Source organism: Schistocerca nitens, chromosome 4 (genome assembly GCF_023898315.1).
Source record: "Schistocerca nitens isolate TAMUIC-IGC-003100 chromosome 4, iqSchNite1.1, whole genome shotgun sequence".
In the NCBI taxonomy this organism is placed as follows: Eukaryota; Metazoa; Arthropoda; class Insecta; order Orthoptera; family Acrididae; genus Schistocerca; species Schistocerca nitens.
Genome location: NC_064617.1, coordinates 269,357,864 through 269,378,729, shown reverse-complemented (window position 1 = coordinate 269,378,729; position 20,866 = coordinate 269,357,864). Strand labels below are relative to the sequence as shown.

The window sequence follows — 20,866 nt, the reverse complement described above, 5'->3', positions numbered from 1 at the left end:
ACACACTAAAGAAAAATATATTTGACAGAGATATTTCCCTTGCACAGCTTCCAACTCAGTCATCAGTATTTCAGGTTCATATATTATACGAGTCTTCCCATTATCAAAAAAGAAAATGAGATGTTCAAGCAAACCATTGCAGTGTCCATGGAAAATAATTTTCAGAAAGTCTCTCTTCAGCACCCACTCCTTACCATTTACCCCATCTCCACCACTGGTAAATTTTACTTCATAGGCCAGAGGTAGAAACCACCATGCCATCATGATCTACTATTCATACTAGCATATCAGAGTGATCTACTTCTTTTAAAACTACAATAATTGCTGCGTTTTTAATTTTTCAGTACTGTAAAACAATTGTTTAACAATGAAAGTTTCACATCTTGACTGTTTGGATAAAAATAATAATTTTATTACATAACATTTTACAAATGAGTTCTTGTGTTGATAACACAAGAATTGTCTTACATTTGATGTGAAACTTGAGTATATGCTATGTTTACAATATCCTTGATATTTGGCATTTAACTTAGTAAACTTTGTCAAATACAGGAGGTGCTTATTAGTTCACCTTGACCTGTGCTTACTTTTAATTAAATTCATATCTGAAAATAATAATAATAATCAGACACAAGTAAGCCCTTCATCCTAAGGGCAATTTTAACTAATATAGGGTCTTTCTCCTTGAGGCATTATTGTCTAACGGTTTTTGTGTTCTTCAACACTTTTAAGATGCAGTAATTTCTTAAATATTATGTCAAGTTCAACAGCTGTCCTAGCTGTGTCAAAAACATTGTCAGTCGAAGAAGATATAGTCAGTAGCTCAAGGGTAGCCCAAGTGAAAGATACAAACTGGGTTACCACTGAAATCTTTTTGAAATCTGAAAACCAAATTGGAGGCATTTTTTGCGTAACATTCATTATCACAAAGTATGTTATTTTCTTATGTTTGTGTCTTCAGAGTTGGAAGGGTCCACACCAACCAGATTCTCCCTGCCTTTTCTCTGCTCTTTGCTTGGTCTGTTGTACTTTTTGTTTCCCTTTTTCTTGTGTCTTCTTCCCCTGGTGCTGTCCACATTGTACTGTGGTACTGGTATGGTATGGTAGGGTATGGTATGGTGGGGGTGGGGTGTCAGGATGGGTCAGTGACATTCCTGGTGCCCCACTGTGTATAGTGTTGTCCGGGCACCCTTACTCTCCCTGTTTCCGCCCATCTCCCTCCTGTTTTTTTTCTTTTCCTAATGCCCTGACATCCCTTTTCCCTGTTGGTTTGCATGTCATCCCTTCGCCTTGATTGGACTGTGCTGTTTATGGTATTCCTCCCTTGATTTCAAATGTGTGTGTGAAATTTTTTTGGGACTTAACTGCTAAGGTCATCAGTCCATAAGCTTATGCACTACTTAACCTAAATTATCCGAATGACGAACACACACACCCATGCCCAAGGGAGACTCGAACCTCCGCCGGGACCAGCCGCACAGTCCATGACTGCAGCACTGTAGACCGCTCTGCTAATCCCGTGCCCCTTGATTTCAGTCATGCAGTGATGTTATATCATGGGACTGATGTCCTCACTGTTTGGTACCCCCCCTCCAAATCAACCAACCAATCAACCCTCTTGAACTAATACAAGAAACGTGATTAAGTGTGATTAACATGGTTTTAGAGGGTCAAGATAGATGTTGGTATCAGTCCTGCATGCTTAAAACAAACTTGTGTCAAATGAGCATGCATTTTCAGTGCTACATAATACAGTTGTTATTTTTATTCAACACTTTTTCTTATGCATTCTCAGTACTTCACATCTGTACTCCACAAATCACTATGAAGTGCATTGCAAAGGGCATGTCCCATTGCAATAGCTATTGGGTATTTTCCTGTTTCATTCACATATGGAGCACAGGAAGAGTGATTGTTTAAATGCCTCTGTAAATGCTGTAATTAATCTAATCTTCTCACCGTGAACCATATAGGAGTAATATGTGGGGGGTGTAGTGCATTCCTACACTCGTCATTTGAAGCTAGTTTATGAAACTTTGTAACTGCACTTTCTTGTTTCTCACAAGAGTCTGCCAATTCAGTTTCTTCAGCATCTCTCTGATGCTGTCCCATGGATCAAACCAACCTTTGTCCATTCATGCTGCCCTCCTCTATGTATGTCCAATATCCCCTGTTAGTCCTAGTTGGTACAGGACCTATACACAAGAGCAATATTCTAGGATTGGTCACGTAAGTTTTAAGCAGTCTCCTTTCTAAATTGGCTGCATTTCCCCATTGTTCTAACAATAAACTGAAGTCTGTGCACCTGCTTTACCCATGACTGAGCCTATGTGCCCATTCTGTTTCATACCCTACAAACTGTTGCATCCTGGTATTTGTGAGATTTAACTGATTCCAAATATGACTGACTGATACAGGATCCAACAGAAAAACCTTCTTTATTTAAACAAACAATGGAAGATACAGAGAAAATCTTTTTATTTGGTGAACAACAAATACTATGTCATTTTACATTAGTTGGTTTGAAAAATTCTATCCACTAAATTGCTTCCGCCATTGTTGACACATTGACAAAGCCTTTCCCAGTCTCATTGGCAGCCACTTCCTGGATGATCACCTCCTTAACCACTTGCAGGGTTGTGTGGCAATGTTTTTGTACACTTGAGCCTTTAAGTGTCTGCAAAGAAAACAAATCACAAGGTGATAAATTGGGTGACCTTGGGGGCTCGCCATATAATATCTCCTCATGAAGAGAGAAGACATCCATGAAACAACTCTAAAAATTCAAGATAACACTGAGAAGTGTAAGTTGTTGCTCCATCTTGTTGGAACCATAATTTTTTATCTTTGTGGTCCCTAACAAACTGGTTTAACTTAGGTCAGAGGCAGCTCTCTATCATTTGACAATAGTGATATGAATTAACTGTTAACATAACACCATCCAAAAAAAAAAAAAAGAAAAAAAAAAGAAAAAAGTTAAATACAAATGCCATACACCAAATTCAGCTATGGTGCACAAAACTGTCACATGATGACTGTGAAGACGGTTTTTGGTGAAGTTCCTCAGGGTTTTATGCTGCCTAGTAGAGGAAATTTTGTTAATTTACAGTATCTGATAGTGTAAGTAGGTCTTGTCAGAAGAAATCAAAATGACATCTGCAGGAACATTCTGAAGAATTTGCTTGCTTATGGCTCTGTGACTTTCAGAATCTCTAGCAATGAATTCTTGGATAGCCATCGTTTTGGGTGCATGTGTAGATCTCTGTGCAGGATTCTGATTGCATTCTTGTCAGGACATCTAGGGCAGCTGCATGTTTAAACGTTGAACATTTTGGAGATTGCAGGATAGACATTCTCGCACATGCCACATTTGCTGGCGTTGTTACAGCTTGGGGTCAGCTAGTGGATTTTCATTTCAGTGCAGAACCTGATGCTCTAAAGTTTGATACACAAACTTGAATAGTTTTCCTATCAGGAACAGAATCATTACAGCCAAATTTGAGGTGTATACGAAATGCCTGCAGAGTAGTAATCACAGAACCACCATTAAAAATACGCTCTTCCACAACAAATGCATGAATGTCAACTAGCCACGTCATTGCATCTACTGAAAATGGCGTGTACACCACTATCAATCAATATGCTCTCCACATCCGAATCCCCACCACAACTCACGTCTCCAAATACAGGAGGTCTTTCAGTGGACCCTTTTGTCGTAGGATACTATGTTTTTTCACTTTGTGAAGTGCACAGTTTTACATTTCTGAACATAAGTTGACTTCTTTGCACCAAATTTCAAATCTTATCAACATTTGACTGAATACATATGCTGCTTCTTTCAGACACTATGTTATTGTAGGTAACTGCATCATATGGAAAATTTCTGAGGTTACTGTGAATACGGTTCACAAGGTCATTAATATACAATGTGAACAGTGATACTCTCAACACACTTCCCTAGCACACACCATAAGTTTCTTCTAAATGTGTTGATGACTCTTCGTCCAAGATAACTTGCTGCATCATCCATACCAACAAATCCTCAATCCAGTCACAAATTTCACCTGATGTCCCATACAGTCGTACTTAAGATAATAAGCATAGGTGTGGTACTGAGTTGGATGCTTTCCAGAAATCAAGAGATACTGCCTTTACCTGACTGCCTTGATTTTGGATTTCACATGACTGATGTTTTCAGAACTGTTGCTGTTTGGCATGGAGGAGGTCATTATGTTGGATAGCCCTCTTTGTTTTTGAGCTCAGAATATGTTCCGACATTCTACAACAACGTTTAAAGTCTCAGTAAGTGAGTCTGGTGGGTGGTAAAAGGACCTAATTACAATTTTATGCCAACTGCCAACACAGTCTTGCTGAAACAATCTCACATGCAGCTTAAGTTTCTATCTTGGTGATTTGAGTTTCTTGGCTACTGTGACAAATATACTATCTCCATTCCCCATTAGCCTGTGATCTACCAAATAGGCACTCGCGATCTCCCAGTAGATTGTGATAAATGTGTTGCTGACCACTGTCATAAACAGAGCACCATGTAAAACAATACATGTTTTTTGTCAACTAAAATGTGTACTGTGTGAAATTATGTATAGGAGTGACGACCACTAAACTGGACACAAATCAATTGTCTGCTTTGGGAACACTGAGTACCAGTTGCTGAGCATGTTCTGTGGCACTACTCTGCCTGCTAGATTGCCTGTATCATTTGGTTCCTCCTGTACAGTACCAGTAACCCTGAAATATAGAGATGGGAACTTCCACACATCCTATGATTGCACTGCTCTTCTGAACTCAATGTCCATTAACTAACCCCCTCCTCCACATACCTGTACCCTCTCACCTTTTTTTTTTCATCTTATCATTTCTCCTCCACTTAACACATTTTCATTTAAGACACTTTGTCTTTCATCTCATGGTACCTTGCTTACCCACCTCTTACTCATTCTCACACTTTCCCTTTCATCTTTGTCTTCTCATAGCTTCACAATAAGTGGTCCTTCCTTTACAACATTTCCAAAGCATTCATTCTATCTTCCCGAAGGAAGAAACTTACATTTCCAAAAACTTGGATAATATTTTTCAATTTTAGTATGTGTCTACCAGAAGTATTTAGAATTACACCTCCTGAAGGTAATTACTGGATGTCCTTTATATCTCCATATATTTTTATGTTGTAAGTTTGACTAAACAAAATAATTATTGATTCAAAGTTAATTTGCTCATTGGTAGTTTTATACAGGAATTAAGATTTTACCTGAAATTTTGCTTAAAAACAAAAGACAGGAAAAAAGAGGCATATAACATTATTGTATAAAAAGGGAAGAGAGTTGAATACATTTGTTTATGTTAAACTGATTCATTTTGTTGTTACAGGCTGGTGCCTGGTTGCATTGTGGCAGCTTAGTACCTCCCGGTGCCCCTGTCAGCTATGATCCATCAGCAGGGCAAAATGGTGTCGGAACACCACATATTCTGCCTGCACTTGGACAGTATGGGCGACATTATAGTCCAGGGACTGTACAGGGTTACCAGCTACCGCCCACATCCTGGGTTCCTCAGTATGTGATGCAGCCACACTTGCCACAAGTTGAGGTTAGTAAGACCTTAAAAATTACCTTAAATAAAAGTAATGTTTTTGCAAGATGAGTGTTTTCAGTTGTGCTTGTAACTAGACAGATTGTGGGCTGTCAGGGAGGTACTTCTTAGTACTTCTGAAATAAAAAAATATAAAAAAAACATTGTAATAAACAATGTTTTGTCAAGTTTGTTTCGTGTGTTAGCGGAAGCAGACTCAACCCAAACTTCCATACAAAAAAGACAGAAAGGAAATTGTGAGTGTGTTTTATTTGTCATAAAATGTGCCAGAGTAACTAACATAACTTATTTGGAAAAGTGAGAATTCAATGTGTACAAAAGAAACTTAAGATTGCAGGTTGAAGAGCAGAGGAAAGCTGTATTATGAGAATTATGGAAAATGGAATCTGTCAGCAGTATATAGGCAGATAACTTTTTTAATACAACCATGATTTTTTACATTTTAAAATGAAACTATTTTATTGTTATTGAGCTGATGAACACTAAATGCAAGTTATTTGTGGTAATTACACATGGATTTACAGAATGATAGTTTCTTGCGAAAGAGTCGTTGCAATTACTTTTACTGTCAAATACCTTCTTCAATTTTTTTCTGATTTAATATTCCATTAAAGACACACAGAACAAAAAACAACAGTTACAGTATAACTGATAAACTATATTATTCATGTTTCTGCTCCTGTTGTCTTCTGGTCATAGCTGCCATTTAATTCCACACAGTCAGAGCATGTATCCCTCCAGATTTGCCATAAATTGTGTTAATATTTAATGTTCATTTCCAGGAACAGTTTGCTTGTCAGCTGGCACCCACCACACACATACATAGCTACAAAAATGACACACAACATTCAAGAGGCATCTCTGTGGTGAGTTATAGCTGTCATGGTCATTAAATGAAGTTACTATGTCTGTTAATGTTAAACAGATATTTAATAAATATGGTGAAAAATGTTGTGTGTGTGACAGTTAAAGATATAGTAATGTGTACTTTTCATCCAAGGTTTTAACTCTTCTTGTGCATTACAGTAAATCCACATCATGTGAGTGATATACCACTGTATTTAAAACCAAATTATGTTATTTGATCATTGTAAATGCAAATAGGTCAAGAGCACACAAATTAATAGATCAATCTCACCTTGAGTTTTCCAATCAAGAATTAATTTTTCCAGTGTTAAAGAGAGTAGATCAGGGGGGAAGATGAGAAACAGTACTGCTGATTAGAGTGAAAAACCAGTCAAGGGGTTTCTTCAGTATTTTCTGAGTCTCCCTTTGCCTCGTCCCAAGTAAGTATGAACCATGCTGTAGATACTAAAATCAGTCTCATTTTTCACCCTTTTAATTTCTGCAGTTACATGTCAAGGACCAGTTAACAGCTTTTAACAGTCATGTATTGAGTATGTCCTGCTCAAGCGCTTTACTGAGGTCAAAATGAAACCAAGCAAATCGTGCACGCGTGCGCGCGCGCACACACACACGCACACACACACACACACACACACACACACACACACACACACACACACACAGATAAGCAAAAGGTGTTTAGCACAAAACAAGCAGTCTTTCATTTAGCCACACAGGTAGGCCACATCTCCAAAAATATAGAAACAACCAAGGAATGGTGAAAAACATGAAAAAACTGACAATACTACAAAGTGTACGCTCATTGCCAGTACTTAATCTCCTATCTCCCATACTTAACAGAAATTCTCCTGCATACTTCACAGGACTAGCACTGATGGAAGAAAGGATACTATTGAGACCTGACACAGTCACAGCATGTGGGTAGGTCATGAGTCATTCTCAGCTTACTTCATGTAAGCCTAAAACACTTCTGTGGCAGTACAATATGAAAAGTATGGGGATACACATACTTCTACATCATCAACCATGCCATGCATTAGATAATACTATATGTAATGGAACTTTCCAATTGCATTAAAAAAAGTTCCATGTTACCCTAGTATACAAATACAATGAATAAACAGGGTGTATACGACCCGGGACAACCGGGAGATCTGGGAAAAACCCAGGAATTTTTTGATCCGGGAGAAAACTGGGAAAAATCCCGGAATTTTTTAGAATTCAGGGAATTTTTCATTGTTTTAGTTTTCAGTTAAATTTTTGTATTTTTGACTGGTAAGAACCGATATTCTAACAAAGGATATTACTGTATCCCACTACTACAGAATAATACTTCAATAATAAAACATAAACAAGAGAAAAAACCGAATATAACTTGAATTGCAAAGGAAATACGCCATATACGACGACACACAGTGCTCATGCAAGCATCTGCCAACAGCAAAATGTGTCAAAGGCTTTAGGAAGACTATGCATTGCTTCATAACAACAAATTGCCTCCGATGAGCGTGAAGTCACAACTGTTTACATTAGATTCGTTTTTGCAGTTACAAGCGGGCTCATGCGCACGCGCAGTTGAGTTGCGTTTGAGCAGTAGATTCTTCTGCATCTGGCTACAGGAATGTGGCTGTTGGCTGTGCAGCAAGCAGCTAGATGCTACCGGGAAAAGGGGCCGCCAAATTCATATTCTTGATGGGAAAAAAAAAAAAAACTTGTTTCACAAAGCGCCTAGCATCCAGTGCACATTTGTCAATTATTCATATGATTTTGAAACGTTTCCCTGTTGGTTTTTGAACATTTTTGAACACATTTTAAGTTGGTTTTTGAATGAATCATAAGTTGATTTTTGAAACCATGCATAGTGTATGTGATGCCTTTGTCAGGAGAATCCGTGCCGCATCTAGAAATAAACTTCCCACAGACGAAAGGTGACAGGGTTATATGAGCTGAGCGGAGTAAAGCCGAATGGATGAATGCCAATCGCCATCTGATTATGCAGTTGATTGGGTTTGCGAATGATCAGCGTTGTTATAATTACTAGCGAAATCCATAGATTCAGACTACGAGAGTGGAAATAAACGACTGACAGGAATAACAGTTGCGAAAGATGACGTATTATCTTCTCGGTGTACCCAAGAAAATGAAATTTTGACAGAAAATTTTTGGCCAGGTCACTATGGACCAGTCATACAATCCCTGAATAGCAGCTGCTTAAGTTCTATTCTGCAAGTAACGCGGAAAACGTGTTGTATGAACATGTAATAACGCCTAATTGGAAAACAATTGCGGGATAGCTAAACTTGTGATTCTGGCAGGGTTAGTGAAATTAATCAATGAACAAATTTTGACAATGGCAGGAATAGGTGCAGAATTGGTGATGACAAGATTGTTTGTTAGAACGAGGAAGAAGTAGTAACCGGGACATCACACAAATTATGGGAGAATAAGACGATTCCAAATTTATATAAAAATTTCTTAATACTACTGCTTGAGAAGCTGGTGCGTATGAATCAAATGTGAAACTATTTCCTAACATAAAGCTTTTGGCTTACAGTAGGCCTAATAGGCATTTGATATTGGCACTTCGTGAATTATAGTCGTGTTATAAAAATGGCCATTTGTGCGAAAACAGTCTAGTTTATTTGGTGTGTCTTACAAAATTGCTCTCTATTAGAAAGGCCTCTTTGGTTTTATCTAGCAGACAGTGACAAGATAGACGTAATCAGATCGAGAAACCACACCAGTATTGGGTATTATTTGTGTTAACAGCTTTTTCAGTATTAGATAATGACATTTTGATTTTTCATGTAGCGAATCGTTTGACGAGCTTTGATGAGGTAATAGATTCTTTTGCAGAAAAGAAAGCACGCCATGTAAAGCTGTAGCAAGATTAGAGAGGAAAAAATGGTAGGAGCTAAGGATTGAAGAAATGTGTACTTTCTTGCTTGTCTCTTTTCTTTATTGGTTTTATGTATCTTATATTTAATTTTATGTATCTTATATTTAATTTTATGTCACACAAAACAGCAAGTTATTAGCTATTAGGCAATAAAGAGTGTAAATTTTCTGAAGAGTTCGTGTTCTCCCGAATACAAATAATCCCATCCGCTACTAATATGTGTGTGTGAAATCTTATGGGACTTAACTGCTAAGTTCATCAGTCCCTAAGCTTACACACTACTTAACCTAAATTATCCTAAGGACAAACACACACACCCATGCCCGAGGGAGGACTTGAACCTCCGCCAGGACCAGCCGCACAGTCCATGACTGCAGCGCCTTAGATCGCTCGCGCTATTAATAGCGAGATTTTTTTTTAAGAGGGGCAGGCTGTCAAACCGGCCGACTGGGAGCGGGAGATGCACCACAGGACATTTCAATTTCCACTGTCCTGAATATAGTTTGATGGCATCCATTACAAAATATACACGTTTCAATTCCACAGAGCGAAATACAGTGACGTGCTATAAAAGAATGCTGTATGAAGAGGCGTGGCACTGCACTTTGGCACACCTTAGACCAAATAACATGTCTTACATTTCCTCGAACACATATGTTTTATGTTTCAGACTTTTCAGAAAGATGTGCGCTACAAGATGAACATATTTTTGAAAATTCGAGTTTTTTTAGTATTGACCCAGTTCGCAAATATCGTAGATCTGAGGCTGATGTGCAGAGCAGTCTGAGTTATAGTGGGTAGTCTCCACATGAGCCGTGTTTACATTTAGTGATTTTGCTGTTTCCCCTTCATTTACTCTCACGTCAAATGAAAACAAAACAGATATCTGTGGCCGGGAGTTATCAAGTGCATTAAAATACATTCACATAATCACGGAAGGCTAAAATATGTCATTAGTTTCAGATTTTATTTTGTTTACACCTTTCTGACTGTCAAGCATTAATCGCCTTGCGGAACAATTGAAGCTATTTTTGTCTGTTTGCTAAAGAAATTTGACTTTTATTAATACCTTTTCCACAGAGGCAGTTAATGTATTTGAAACAAAATGGTTAATTCCACAGTACTGGCTATTTTCAACCGTACGCTGCATTTCAAGTTCACATTTCCATCTTCTAGCACGTATGGCATTATGCCATGGTAAAGAACCAAATATGATATAATACAGTACTGGTGCTCCAAGAAAATTTACATCCCGAAAACCACACTGAAAAGCTAAAATCAGGTCGAGGTCTACTTGATTGGGAATCTGGACATACGGATGTGCACTTTAAGTATGCACTTTAAATGTGCACATTATAGAATGGTTTACAAAATTCCAATGCTCTTGGAGAATCCTCTGATGTCTTGTTTCTTTATTAAATAATGTATGATCTTTCATTGTTTTACACGTACGAACATACGGGCTTCCTGCGTTATGGTATCTGTGAAAGCACTGTGTGGCCTGTTATCTGGCGCTCTCTGGCATCTGCTGAAATGAACCTATTTCTAACAAGTCGTGGGAAAATATTGCGAATGGTGGTTTGAAAAGCGTTACTTTCAAAGTAAATATCGTTTTACGTAAGTTGAACTATGTGCGAGAATGTACCATGAATTTCTTAAATCACAGAGCATTTGACTATAATTTAAAAATCAGCTCTTTGATGATGAGCCATTTAGAAGAATTTCGAACCCCGAAGATCAGACATTTGTCATTATTAAAAATTTTACCTGCACATTTGTGTGATATATCTTAAAGTGTAGCACGCGCAAAAAAGATCATCATCATTATATGCAAAATCTTAGCTTCCCTTGCAGCTTATTAACCTTAGTGAGCAATATTATATGTGAAAGCTTTGCTTTTCTTGTAACAACACTATGTATATTAATTTAAACTATTAACTTTCCCAGTTTGTGTGTTTGTGCTACGTAACAGTGATGATGCTGTTGGCTGACTACATCAGATTTCCTATGCTCTGAATATCCGCTGTCATCAGCTGCCGAGATCACATGACCTGAGCTATGACTGGCTTACAGAAACGCATTTCAATCTCGATTTCAATGATTCGGAAAGTAACATACGCTGTTTGGTGGAATTTCAATGTATACTTTCATAATATGAAAATATGTAACATACATGTTGCTGCACGTAAGATATTTCCAAGATGTGTCTTTTTCTCTGAGTTCCGTTTTTTAAAGTTCCGGGAAATTCTACGCCCGTGTATAAAACCTTAACCATTCAAAGGACTGATAAGGGAGGAAATACTGTCACTTAACATGGAAACAGCGTGTTTTCACCCGGGAGAACGTTTGTTTTTAACTGGGAAATCCAGGAAAAATCTGGGAATTTCTCTTCCTTGTCCACCTGTACACCCTGATAAAAAATGAGACCTAAAAAAATTCTTTTCCTCTCTTTTGTCCTAATGAAGTCTTCCATCAAATCCTGGAAGTCAAGAGAACTGGTCACCTTGTGTTCAGTCGAGAACAAGGCGAGAGCAGGAATGCATTCTTCTTGCATTTTAGCACTTAACTTGTTCTTGGTAAGGACTAATTTGGAGAATTCTCTCCAAGCTTCACAATTTGTGATTGGTATTGAGAGGAAAATTCAGTAAGCAAGTATCATATTTGGAAAAACGTCACTAAGATCATTTTCAACCATTAATTCATATAACCCAACTGGTGAACTCCTTAGCAGCCTTTCTTTGAGGGAACACTGCAAATATTCAGTAAAATGAAGAATTCAACAACGCAAGCATTCTTCATTGAGTTCACCTCAATATTGTTCATGAATTTTTGACATTTGACTGTTAAGAGTTCTTTAGCTTCTTGTGTTGCTTTATTGGTTGTTAAAGGTAGGAAACGATTGACTAGTTCACAGTACTTCTCTTCCCACATTTTAGTTCTGCTTGTAGGTTATTGACAACTGCAATAAATGCCACACAAAATTTAGAATATCCACTCAGTTCTTCTGCTTTTTTTTCATCAGGGAATCTTCCTATTTTGCATTTTCTTTTGTCGCTGTATTCTTCATAAACATGCTCAGTTAAGCTCATAGCTTTGTTTTCTTAGTTATCATAATTTTCCCTGAAATGACTGAAAAACAGAATCAACAATCACAATGCCGGACACCTGCTAATTAAGTCTTGTCCAGGCTTATGCAAATATTTGTAAGTTTTGTCCATTCAGGACAACATGTCATTCCAGAAAACAACCAATATTGCTGCCTCAAACTTTTTGTTTTTAGTTTTTTCAAAAGCAATTCTGCGTTTCCTATCACTGCCTTTTCTTCCTTGTTCTTGATAATTTCTTCAAGTGATACATAAACAGCATTGAAATTCTGTCAGACAATTGATAATGATTCCTCATGGCATGACCATCTAGTATCAAACAATGTTTTAAGTTGCCCATTACTGTTTACAAGAATATGCCAACAATGAATAAAAGCTACAAAAAAATTTCTGGACCATGAGGTTTAATAAGTGCACAACACAAGGCACATAAAAAGCTAATGAATTCATTTCCTTTATTTTTGAATTTAAATTTGAATATTTCCCACTCATAATACTGGCATTGTCATAGGATTGCGAATGACAATCTTCTATCATATCATCATGTTTTCCAAAGAGATCAAGGATAACATTCCTAAGACTTTCTGCCATATGACAGTGTTCGCATCTCATGGTCTAGGGAGTAGCATTGCTGCCTCTGGATCACGGGGTCCTGGGTTCGACTCCCTGCCAGGTTGGGGATTTTCTCTGCCCGGGGATGTTTGTGTTGTCATCATCATCTTACACTTACCATCATCTTTCATGACAGTGGCTAGATTGGACTTTGTAAAAATTGGACTGCATAAAAAATGGGACTTTGTACGGGCGCTGATGACCACACAGTTGAGTGCCCCACAAACCAAACATAATCATCACCACCATATGACAGTATGTGGGAACAAAACACAAAAATTTTTCATGAACTCTTCCCTTGAAACAATATCTTACCAAAGCAGCTAATTGATCTTCATGTGCCATGTTTGCCACTGAGTACACAGCTAGTCCATAGTACTTTTCTGTTTGAATTTTACCAACTATTGGAGCCATATTCTGGGATGCGTTGTTTCAAAAAATGAATCAAAATAAGCAATTAATTTGAGGGAACTAAAATAGTTTCCTTTATTCGGAGCTCCAAAAGTTTTGTCGTCATCATGAAAAGTGTCCTCTTATTGCCAAATGCTTAACTACTGCTACCACTTTCCAAAGCAGTTCTTGCAAATAATTTTTCTTCATTTTAGTCATATGCTGCAGTTAACTATTAGTACATCCCTTGTTCTTCAGTTGCAGAAGCCACATCACTGAATTTTTGTAATTGTTGGCACTGTTTCCACGAGATGTTGCTTTTTCTTCCCCCTTCCTCCACTTAGAAAATAAACAGGTAGAAAATGGAGTATGCATGTTGTCTAAGTCCGTGCTGTCATTCCTGTAGATTTGGAATACAACAGTCATTTTCTTTCATTTTTTTTCTCCAATTAGGAGTTTTCTAAAGAACAAGTTCTTGGATGTGCACCTTTTTTGTGATTTGTAAACACATTCAGATTTACTTACATTATCTACATTGTTTTTAAAATAAATAAACCTTTCACTAAACACAGTTCCACAAATTCGTTTTTCATGTCCCTTCATTTTGCTGCATCTTTCTTGAGTATGGGGACTTCCTTAATTCACTGTCGCTACTTTCACTAGGTTTAGTTTTCTGATTGCCTAGTTCAACACTCGCATTCATCACTGCCTCGCTTACAAAATATTGATGTACAACAATTTCAGATTCACTGGAACCTGTCAAACACTCCTTAGAAGAAGTAAGCACAGGTACGGGTGGTTCTGGGTTCAGTACAAACTTCACTAACATTCCCAATGGAATAATCTTTCTTCGTAAAATACAAAGTTACTTGTGACAATCTCTTCACAAATTTAGATCCTTATTTCTGTGCTTTTCTTAAGCTGGCACCACTGGAAAACTCTCACACACAATGAGATTCCATTTCGAGTCCCAAAAACAAGAAATGAAACTTAAATACGAGTTAACACACTAACTGATTAGAATAAGCAGTGTCCCCCCACATACTAACAACAGCCATTCTGCAAATATACTGTACATTACAACACTCTAAACAATACTGTAACATGAATTAACAGTACAGCTCTACAACAATAAACAAGTGATAAAAGCACTGAACATAAGAAGGAAAAGGATGAGGGGGTGAGTGTATCTCACAGTAAACAAAAGTGTTTGAAATAATCTGCCTATTCTGCCTATTGCCCAACTCCACAAGTACAGAGTTTATAAATAGATGTAACTTTTTGACATGAAAGAAATATATCCTATTGTGCAACTATGCAGTGATTTAATTTTTGCTGGATTTGGACTGAACTAGGCAATCAGAAAACTAAACCTAGTGAAAGTACCGACAGTGAATTAAGGAAGTCCCCATACTCAAGAAAGATGCAGCAAAATGAAGGGACATGAAAAACGAATTTGTGGAACTGTGTTTAGTGAAAGGTTTATTTATTTTAAGAACAATGTAGATAATGTAAGTAAATCTGAATGTGTTTACAAATCACAAAAAAGGTGCACATCCAAGAACTTGTTCTTTAGAAAACTCCTAATTGGAGATAAAAAATTAAAGAAAATGACTGTTGTATTCCAAATCTACAGGAATGACAGCACGGACTTAGAGAAAATATGAATCACAATTATCATGTACTACATTCAGTCTTTTTAAAATGGATTTATGCCATTTTATTAAGATGGTGGATGTAACAAATGAAGAAATTTGTTTCATATTTTACATCATTACTCTTGTATCTTGAATGATTCTTATTGGACAGCTAGTTAAGAAACTGATAAGAGTGGAGGCCCCCTGCCCACCTTGAGGCCTGGGTCTAGAGCCACCTAAGCCAACCCCACTCCCTCTTCTCCCTAATCTGGTCTTGGTGATTGGACAGCTCATTCAGTAGTGCACCTGCCTGCAAAAGGCAAAGGCAGCAGGTTTGACAGTTTCAATCTGCCAGGAAGTTTGATATCAGCACACATTCCACTGCTAAGTGAAAATTCATTCTGCAAGTACATGCTAACCATTCCTTACACTCCAGAACCGCGCTGCTGCAACGGTCGCAGGTTTGAATCCTGCCTCGGGCATGGATGTGTGTGATGTCCTTAGGTTAGTTAGGTTTAAGTAGTTCTAAGTCTAGGGGACTGATGACCTCAGATGTTAAGTCCCATAGTGCTTAGAGCCATTTGAACCATTCCTTACACTTATTGTTGGCACTTTTCTCTTTAGCTGGATGGGTGTCTCTTACGAATCCCAAATGGTTGACTGCTGCCTCAGTTTTTGTGTAAAACATATGCTGCTGTGTTTAATAGTTACTAAGACTGCTTTCAATTGAATTTTTGTACCGTTTTCTGGGAGAGTTCTATTCAAAGTAATTTCTGCTCAGAGATGAGAGAATGTGGCACTGGACATCTGCAGATCTTTTTAAGGCAAAGATTCTCAATCTGTATCTATAAAGTGCTGCCAGCCCAGTCCTGGGATTGCACTCAGTTTTGTTGATTGATGCAACAGCGAACATCTTCGATCATTGTTCATATTTTAAAGCTGTTCTCTTCAGCAGTAGTCATTGCTAGCAGTTACCATCAGGTTTTCTCTTAAAGAGAGAGTTTTTTGCTTCTAAACTCTTCAAACTATTGGTAAAATAATACTTTGGAAAGTGAATTGTTACAAAATACTTGTAGAAACTGTTTGAAGTATTGCTTTGTTTTCAGTTTTGTGTTATAATAAAATCATTGTTTGGAAGTCCTTTCATTTCATTTTGTGCTGTATCGGTCTAATTGAAACAGCAACAAAAACAGATTTAATGATGCACACAATAGACCTGGCAAGCTGGAACTTATATGGTACAATAACAGTGAATGCCACAGCCAGCTTTCTTTCTTGAAAATGAAAGTATCAACAGCAATTCATGAACTCTCAAAACTTGTAAAATTTGTTCCCTGGTCTTGAGTGTAAAAGAGTCATTTGTATTTTTACTTGACTTCACAACTACTACTCCCTTTGTTGGCACTGCATTTATTTCACCTGAATAGAATTGTAGTGTGTCTTTAATAGTTGCTGATACAGGGTCAGTGTGCTTATAGATGTCAGATGTAGAAAACGAGAAGAATTAATGTACATTGAATTTCTTTTGGTTGGAAATTTTTAATTGCTAAAGACATGGTTCTTTTTTTTAAAGAAGGGTGTGCTCTAAGGTGACAGAGGTGATGTGAGGAGCACTGAAAATGAACAGAATGTTGAATATAGGGCCACCTCACATTTGGTGTAGTCTAGAACAGATTTTCTTGTTCTTTAATAATTGTGAGGCAGAATTGCTGGCTAATGCACCTTCAAAGACAAGATGTTTAGTACTGTCAAGACACTCACAAAAGTAATGACGTTATTGTAGCTTTTGAAATGATTAATTCCTCTCTCAGGGAAGAGAGAGGTACTATGCACCCAAGTTATCCACATTAGGGGTAATAGCAGGAGTCAGTCCACCCAGACCCTAAGATGAGAGGGATCCACTTGTAGTCTTGACAAGAGTAGACAAGGATGTAAGAGACGTCAGTGTGAGTATGGGTCAGAGATAGTGCATACGTAAACAGTGTGGTCCAGAGGTGATTGAGCAGAATGAGAAAGAAAGATATCCCTCTCCCTCCCTGAGGAAGGAAGTAAGAGTTCTGAAAGCTAGGTAATGTCTGCACTTTCACTTTTATATTTGTCTACCAGCAGCACTTAACATTTTGCCTCCTGTAGGTAATTAATAGCTACCAATTGTATCTCAAATTTATTAGTTTTCTTGACAAAATTTTTGTTTGATGTAATTAACTGCTTTTCTTGAAGCACTCTGTACTTCCTGGAGTATGAAAACACAGATGATGGCAGAATATACAATCTACAAGTACACTGTTTCATACTACTAGATAATTTACAATGTATGTGAACTCAAACATTTATGCGCCAGTACAGAACTGATGACATGTAAAGTTTTCACCCTACACATGAAAGTAATTCTGATTTTGTTGTTTTTTTATATATACACAGTGTCTAACTTAAGAGACCCCATTGTTGAAATGCAAATGATGGACTGAGTTAGGTGAAATAATGGTTTATATTCTCAGTATGACTGGAACTCTAGGGTGGGGGGAGGGGGGCAGTGTTTGTTTCTTGCACACTTAAGTTGTGCCGGTCACTGTTGAGCATTGACTTTTGAACAAGATTGCATTATCATCTTGTGTTGTTTGTTAAAATGCATTTAACTGTTGAGGAACATGTATTCATAATTGAAATGTATTTTGTAAGAAAATCTCATAATGTGTGTTGGTGAAAGTTCACAGACATGTTTGAAAAAGAAGCACCAGTGAAAAGTGTTGTTCAGAAGTTAGTTAAAAATTATGTGAAACTTGTTCAGTGGTGTGGAAGAAACATGCCAGACAAAGGTAAGTTTTAATGACACTGGTCATTCAGGATATTAAAGCAGATGTTACATCATCTCTCTACAAAATTTTAGTGTAGATTAAGGCAGGAAAAGAACATTATCTTGGTTCAGCCTACACTACAGTGAGAAGAATACTGAAATGTTGTTCGTACCGCATGCAGGTTTTTCATGAACTGAATAATACTGATTATGTCAGAAGGGTTCACTAAAGTCAGTGGTTTAAGACCCTCATTAGAGACAACATTGGCATTTTAGATACAGTGTTTTTCACAAATGAAACTTGGTTTCATCTTGGTGGGTATGTTAATAGCAGAACTACCGAAACTGGGATACTGACAACCTGCACCCTTTCATTGAGTCTGCCCTACTCTACAAAAATTTGGCATATGGTGTGCAGTTTCAAGGCGATGAATAACAGGATCTTTGTTTTTGGAAGCAACTGCAGATGCTACCATCTACCAAGACGTTATCCAACAGTTCATAGCTTTACTGCAAGAGAATGAGCATGCCTGCTGGTTGCAATGGGATGACATCTATTACCATACAGCCTACTTTGCTATGAAAATTCTGCCTTCCAAAATGCCACTAAATGCTGATGCTAAAGTGAAATCGACTCCTACACAGCAGGTGGGGACTCTCGATAGCTGTTATAGCTGTTGCACTTTGCCAATGCCCTGTGCCCACGTTTCTTTCATCGCCTTTGCACATATGTCAACACAAAGTGTACACAATTGGAAGCTCTCTATGTACTAACTACCTAAATAATGTTTTTACATGAATACCTTTCATCTAATCAAGGGGAAGAGATGGAAGGTGTTTTCCTGAATGAATAGCATGTACCACCAAAGGTAACAATTTTATGTTGCAAATTACACCAGAGATTTTCAGTTTAGAAACCATAAAATTAATGATATTCCTCCCTAACATTTGTAATTTGTACAATTTATTGAGAACTAATTTCGTAACAAAGCAGTCTTATTTAACATTTCTTTTCTTTTTTTTTTCTTTTCTTTTTTTTTTTTTTTTTTTTTTTTCAAAAATATCATTAAGGCTGATCCCTGTGTATACTATTATTTCATAACCAAGGTCTTTTTTTACCTCTAATTTCACAATATAGTTAGTAAATTTAGGGCAATGTTTTTTGTGAACAGTAAAATATGTAATTTTCATGTAATTGCTTTTCCAAATTATTTCATGAAGCTGTTGGTATGCAAGTGACAGACTGCATACCTAATATGCTCTGAAAAGCCACGCGTAAAAGCAGGATTTTCTGCTGTTCATACATTGGGCTTTATTGGTAATAAAAAGAGGATCAAGTGTTTTGGATCACCCTTTGGCTTATGGACCATTTTTATGCCTAACAGAAGGATTGTCTTAGTGTTGCTGTCTTAAAGTACGGGGTCAATGTATAAATGCTGCAAACTTTCTCCTGCTTAGGCAAATGGAGCAAATCAGTTTGTTCTTTTTGCATTTGATGTAGTATATGTCGTTCACAGACTTACAGAGACATCTTTAGTTCCTGGCAGTTCCTTGGAAAACCACAAAAAATGTTTTTTTTTCTTTTGCTATATTTTTACTGTCATCTGTGAGCCAAAACCCAGACAACAATTCCAAGATGGCTAAGCACAGCAAACAACTGAAATTTTTGCAATATATTCTCTAGGCATTTATCTAGAAGAGCCATCTCCATGTTTCCAAAACTCTTTTATCTGTTATCAAGAAATACCCCAAAAACTTATTTTTTGGGTACCAAAACAAGTCGCAGATTCCGAGATGGCTATGCACAGCAAATAGCTGGAAGTTTTACAGTGTATTCCTAAGATCCTGGTCTTAAACAACTTTGAAAATTTTCTACATATCTTTGTGTCTCTTAGACACAGAGGTTCAAAGTTATCCCACTTTCACATGTAAAATCTTGTGTGAGGCAAAAATGTTGTTTATAAACTGATGGTCTCTGTTATGATCATAAGGGTTCTGGGAATCGCACATTGTACTACTGAAGCATATGCATACTTTATTGGCACATAAAATGCGGTCTGAGTTGTAAAAGTAGTTCTGCATCATTTCAGTTCATGTAAATTTTACTGATGAATACATTTCTGCAGCAGGGAAAAGAAGGGAACCACTGGAAAAACCCTCCTATTGGAGCACACAAAAATAAAAAAATAAAAATGCAAATATGTCTTGTTTATTTAGAAGACTCTGAATGTAAAGTGGGGTACCAGTTGCCTCATTCTACCTTCCTCAGCACCTTTAAAAATTTTCCCCAAAATTTTGGCATGCGAACGTATTCATGCTTCTTTATGCTGAGAGAGAAGAAAACAATGGCAGTGGCAAAGCATCAGAAAGTAATAAATAATGGAAAATAGCAAACAGTGGTTCTTTTATAGAAAGAGTGAAGGAAACAATGGCAGTGTGACAGAAAGAGAGGGGCACAGTCAAGGGCGTACCCAGGATCTGACCTGGGGGGGGGGGGGGGGCAGGTCATACTAGTCTCAGGAAACAAGGACTCGAGACAACAACAGCACTTCTTATTAAATAAAACAGTAAACCAGTGAAAAACTGTTTTTAATAAACATTTTGAATACAAGAATGCGCTTGTAAAATCCGAGCAAACGTGCAGCATTTCTTATTAAATAAGCGGTAAAGTAGTGAAAAACTGTGAAGACAGAGAGAGGAAGATGTAGTAGTAGGGTAGAAGGAAGGAGACTATGACTGTGACACAGGAAATAATGGCAGAGACACACAAAGAGACAATGACGCTGAATTGGGCTGGATGAGTGAGTGAGAAAGGGCAACTAGGAGTACATCTACATCTACATACATACTCCGCAATCCACCATACGGTGCATGGCGGAGGGTACCACGTACCACAACTAGGATCTTCTCTCCCTGTTCCACTCCAAAACTGAATGAGGGAAAAATGACTGCC

The 20,866-nt window shown here is 37.5% G+C and overlaps 1 protein-coding gene across 1 annotated transcript in view; it reads left to right on the top strand.

The window, feature by feature from the left end:
- The window catches only part of LOC126252246 (protein alan shepard), a 429,590-nt gene that overhangs the window by 368,951 nt on the left and 39,773 nt on the right, over positions 1 to 20,866 (top strand). The window contains exons 8-9 of the mRNA XM_049953120.1: positions 5,389 to 5,607; positions 6,393 to 6,476. Of these exons, the coding sequence (XP_049809077.1) occupies positions 5,389 to 5,607; positions 6,393 to 6,476 (303 nt within the window). The remainder of the gene's footprint in view (positions 1 to 5,388; positions 5,608 to 6,392; positions 6,477 to 20,866) is intronic.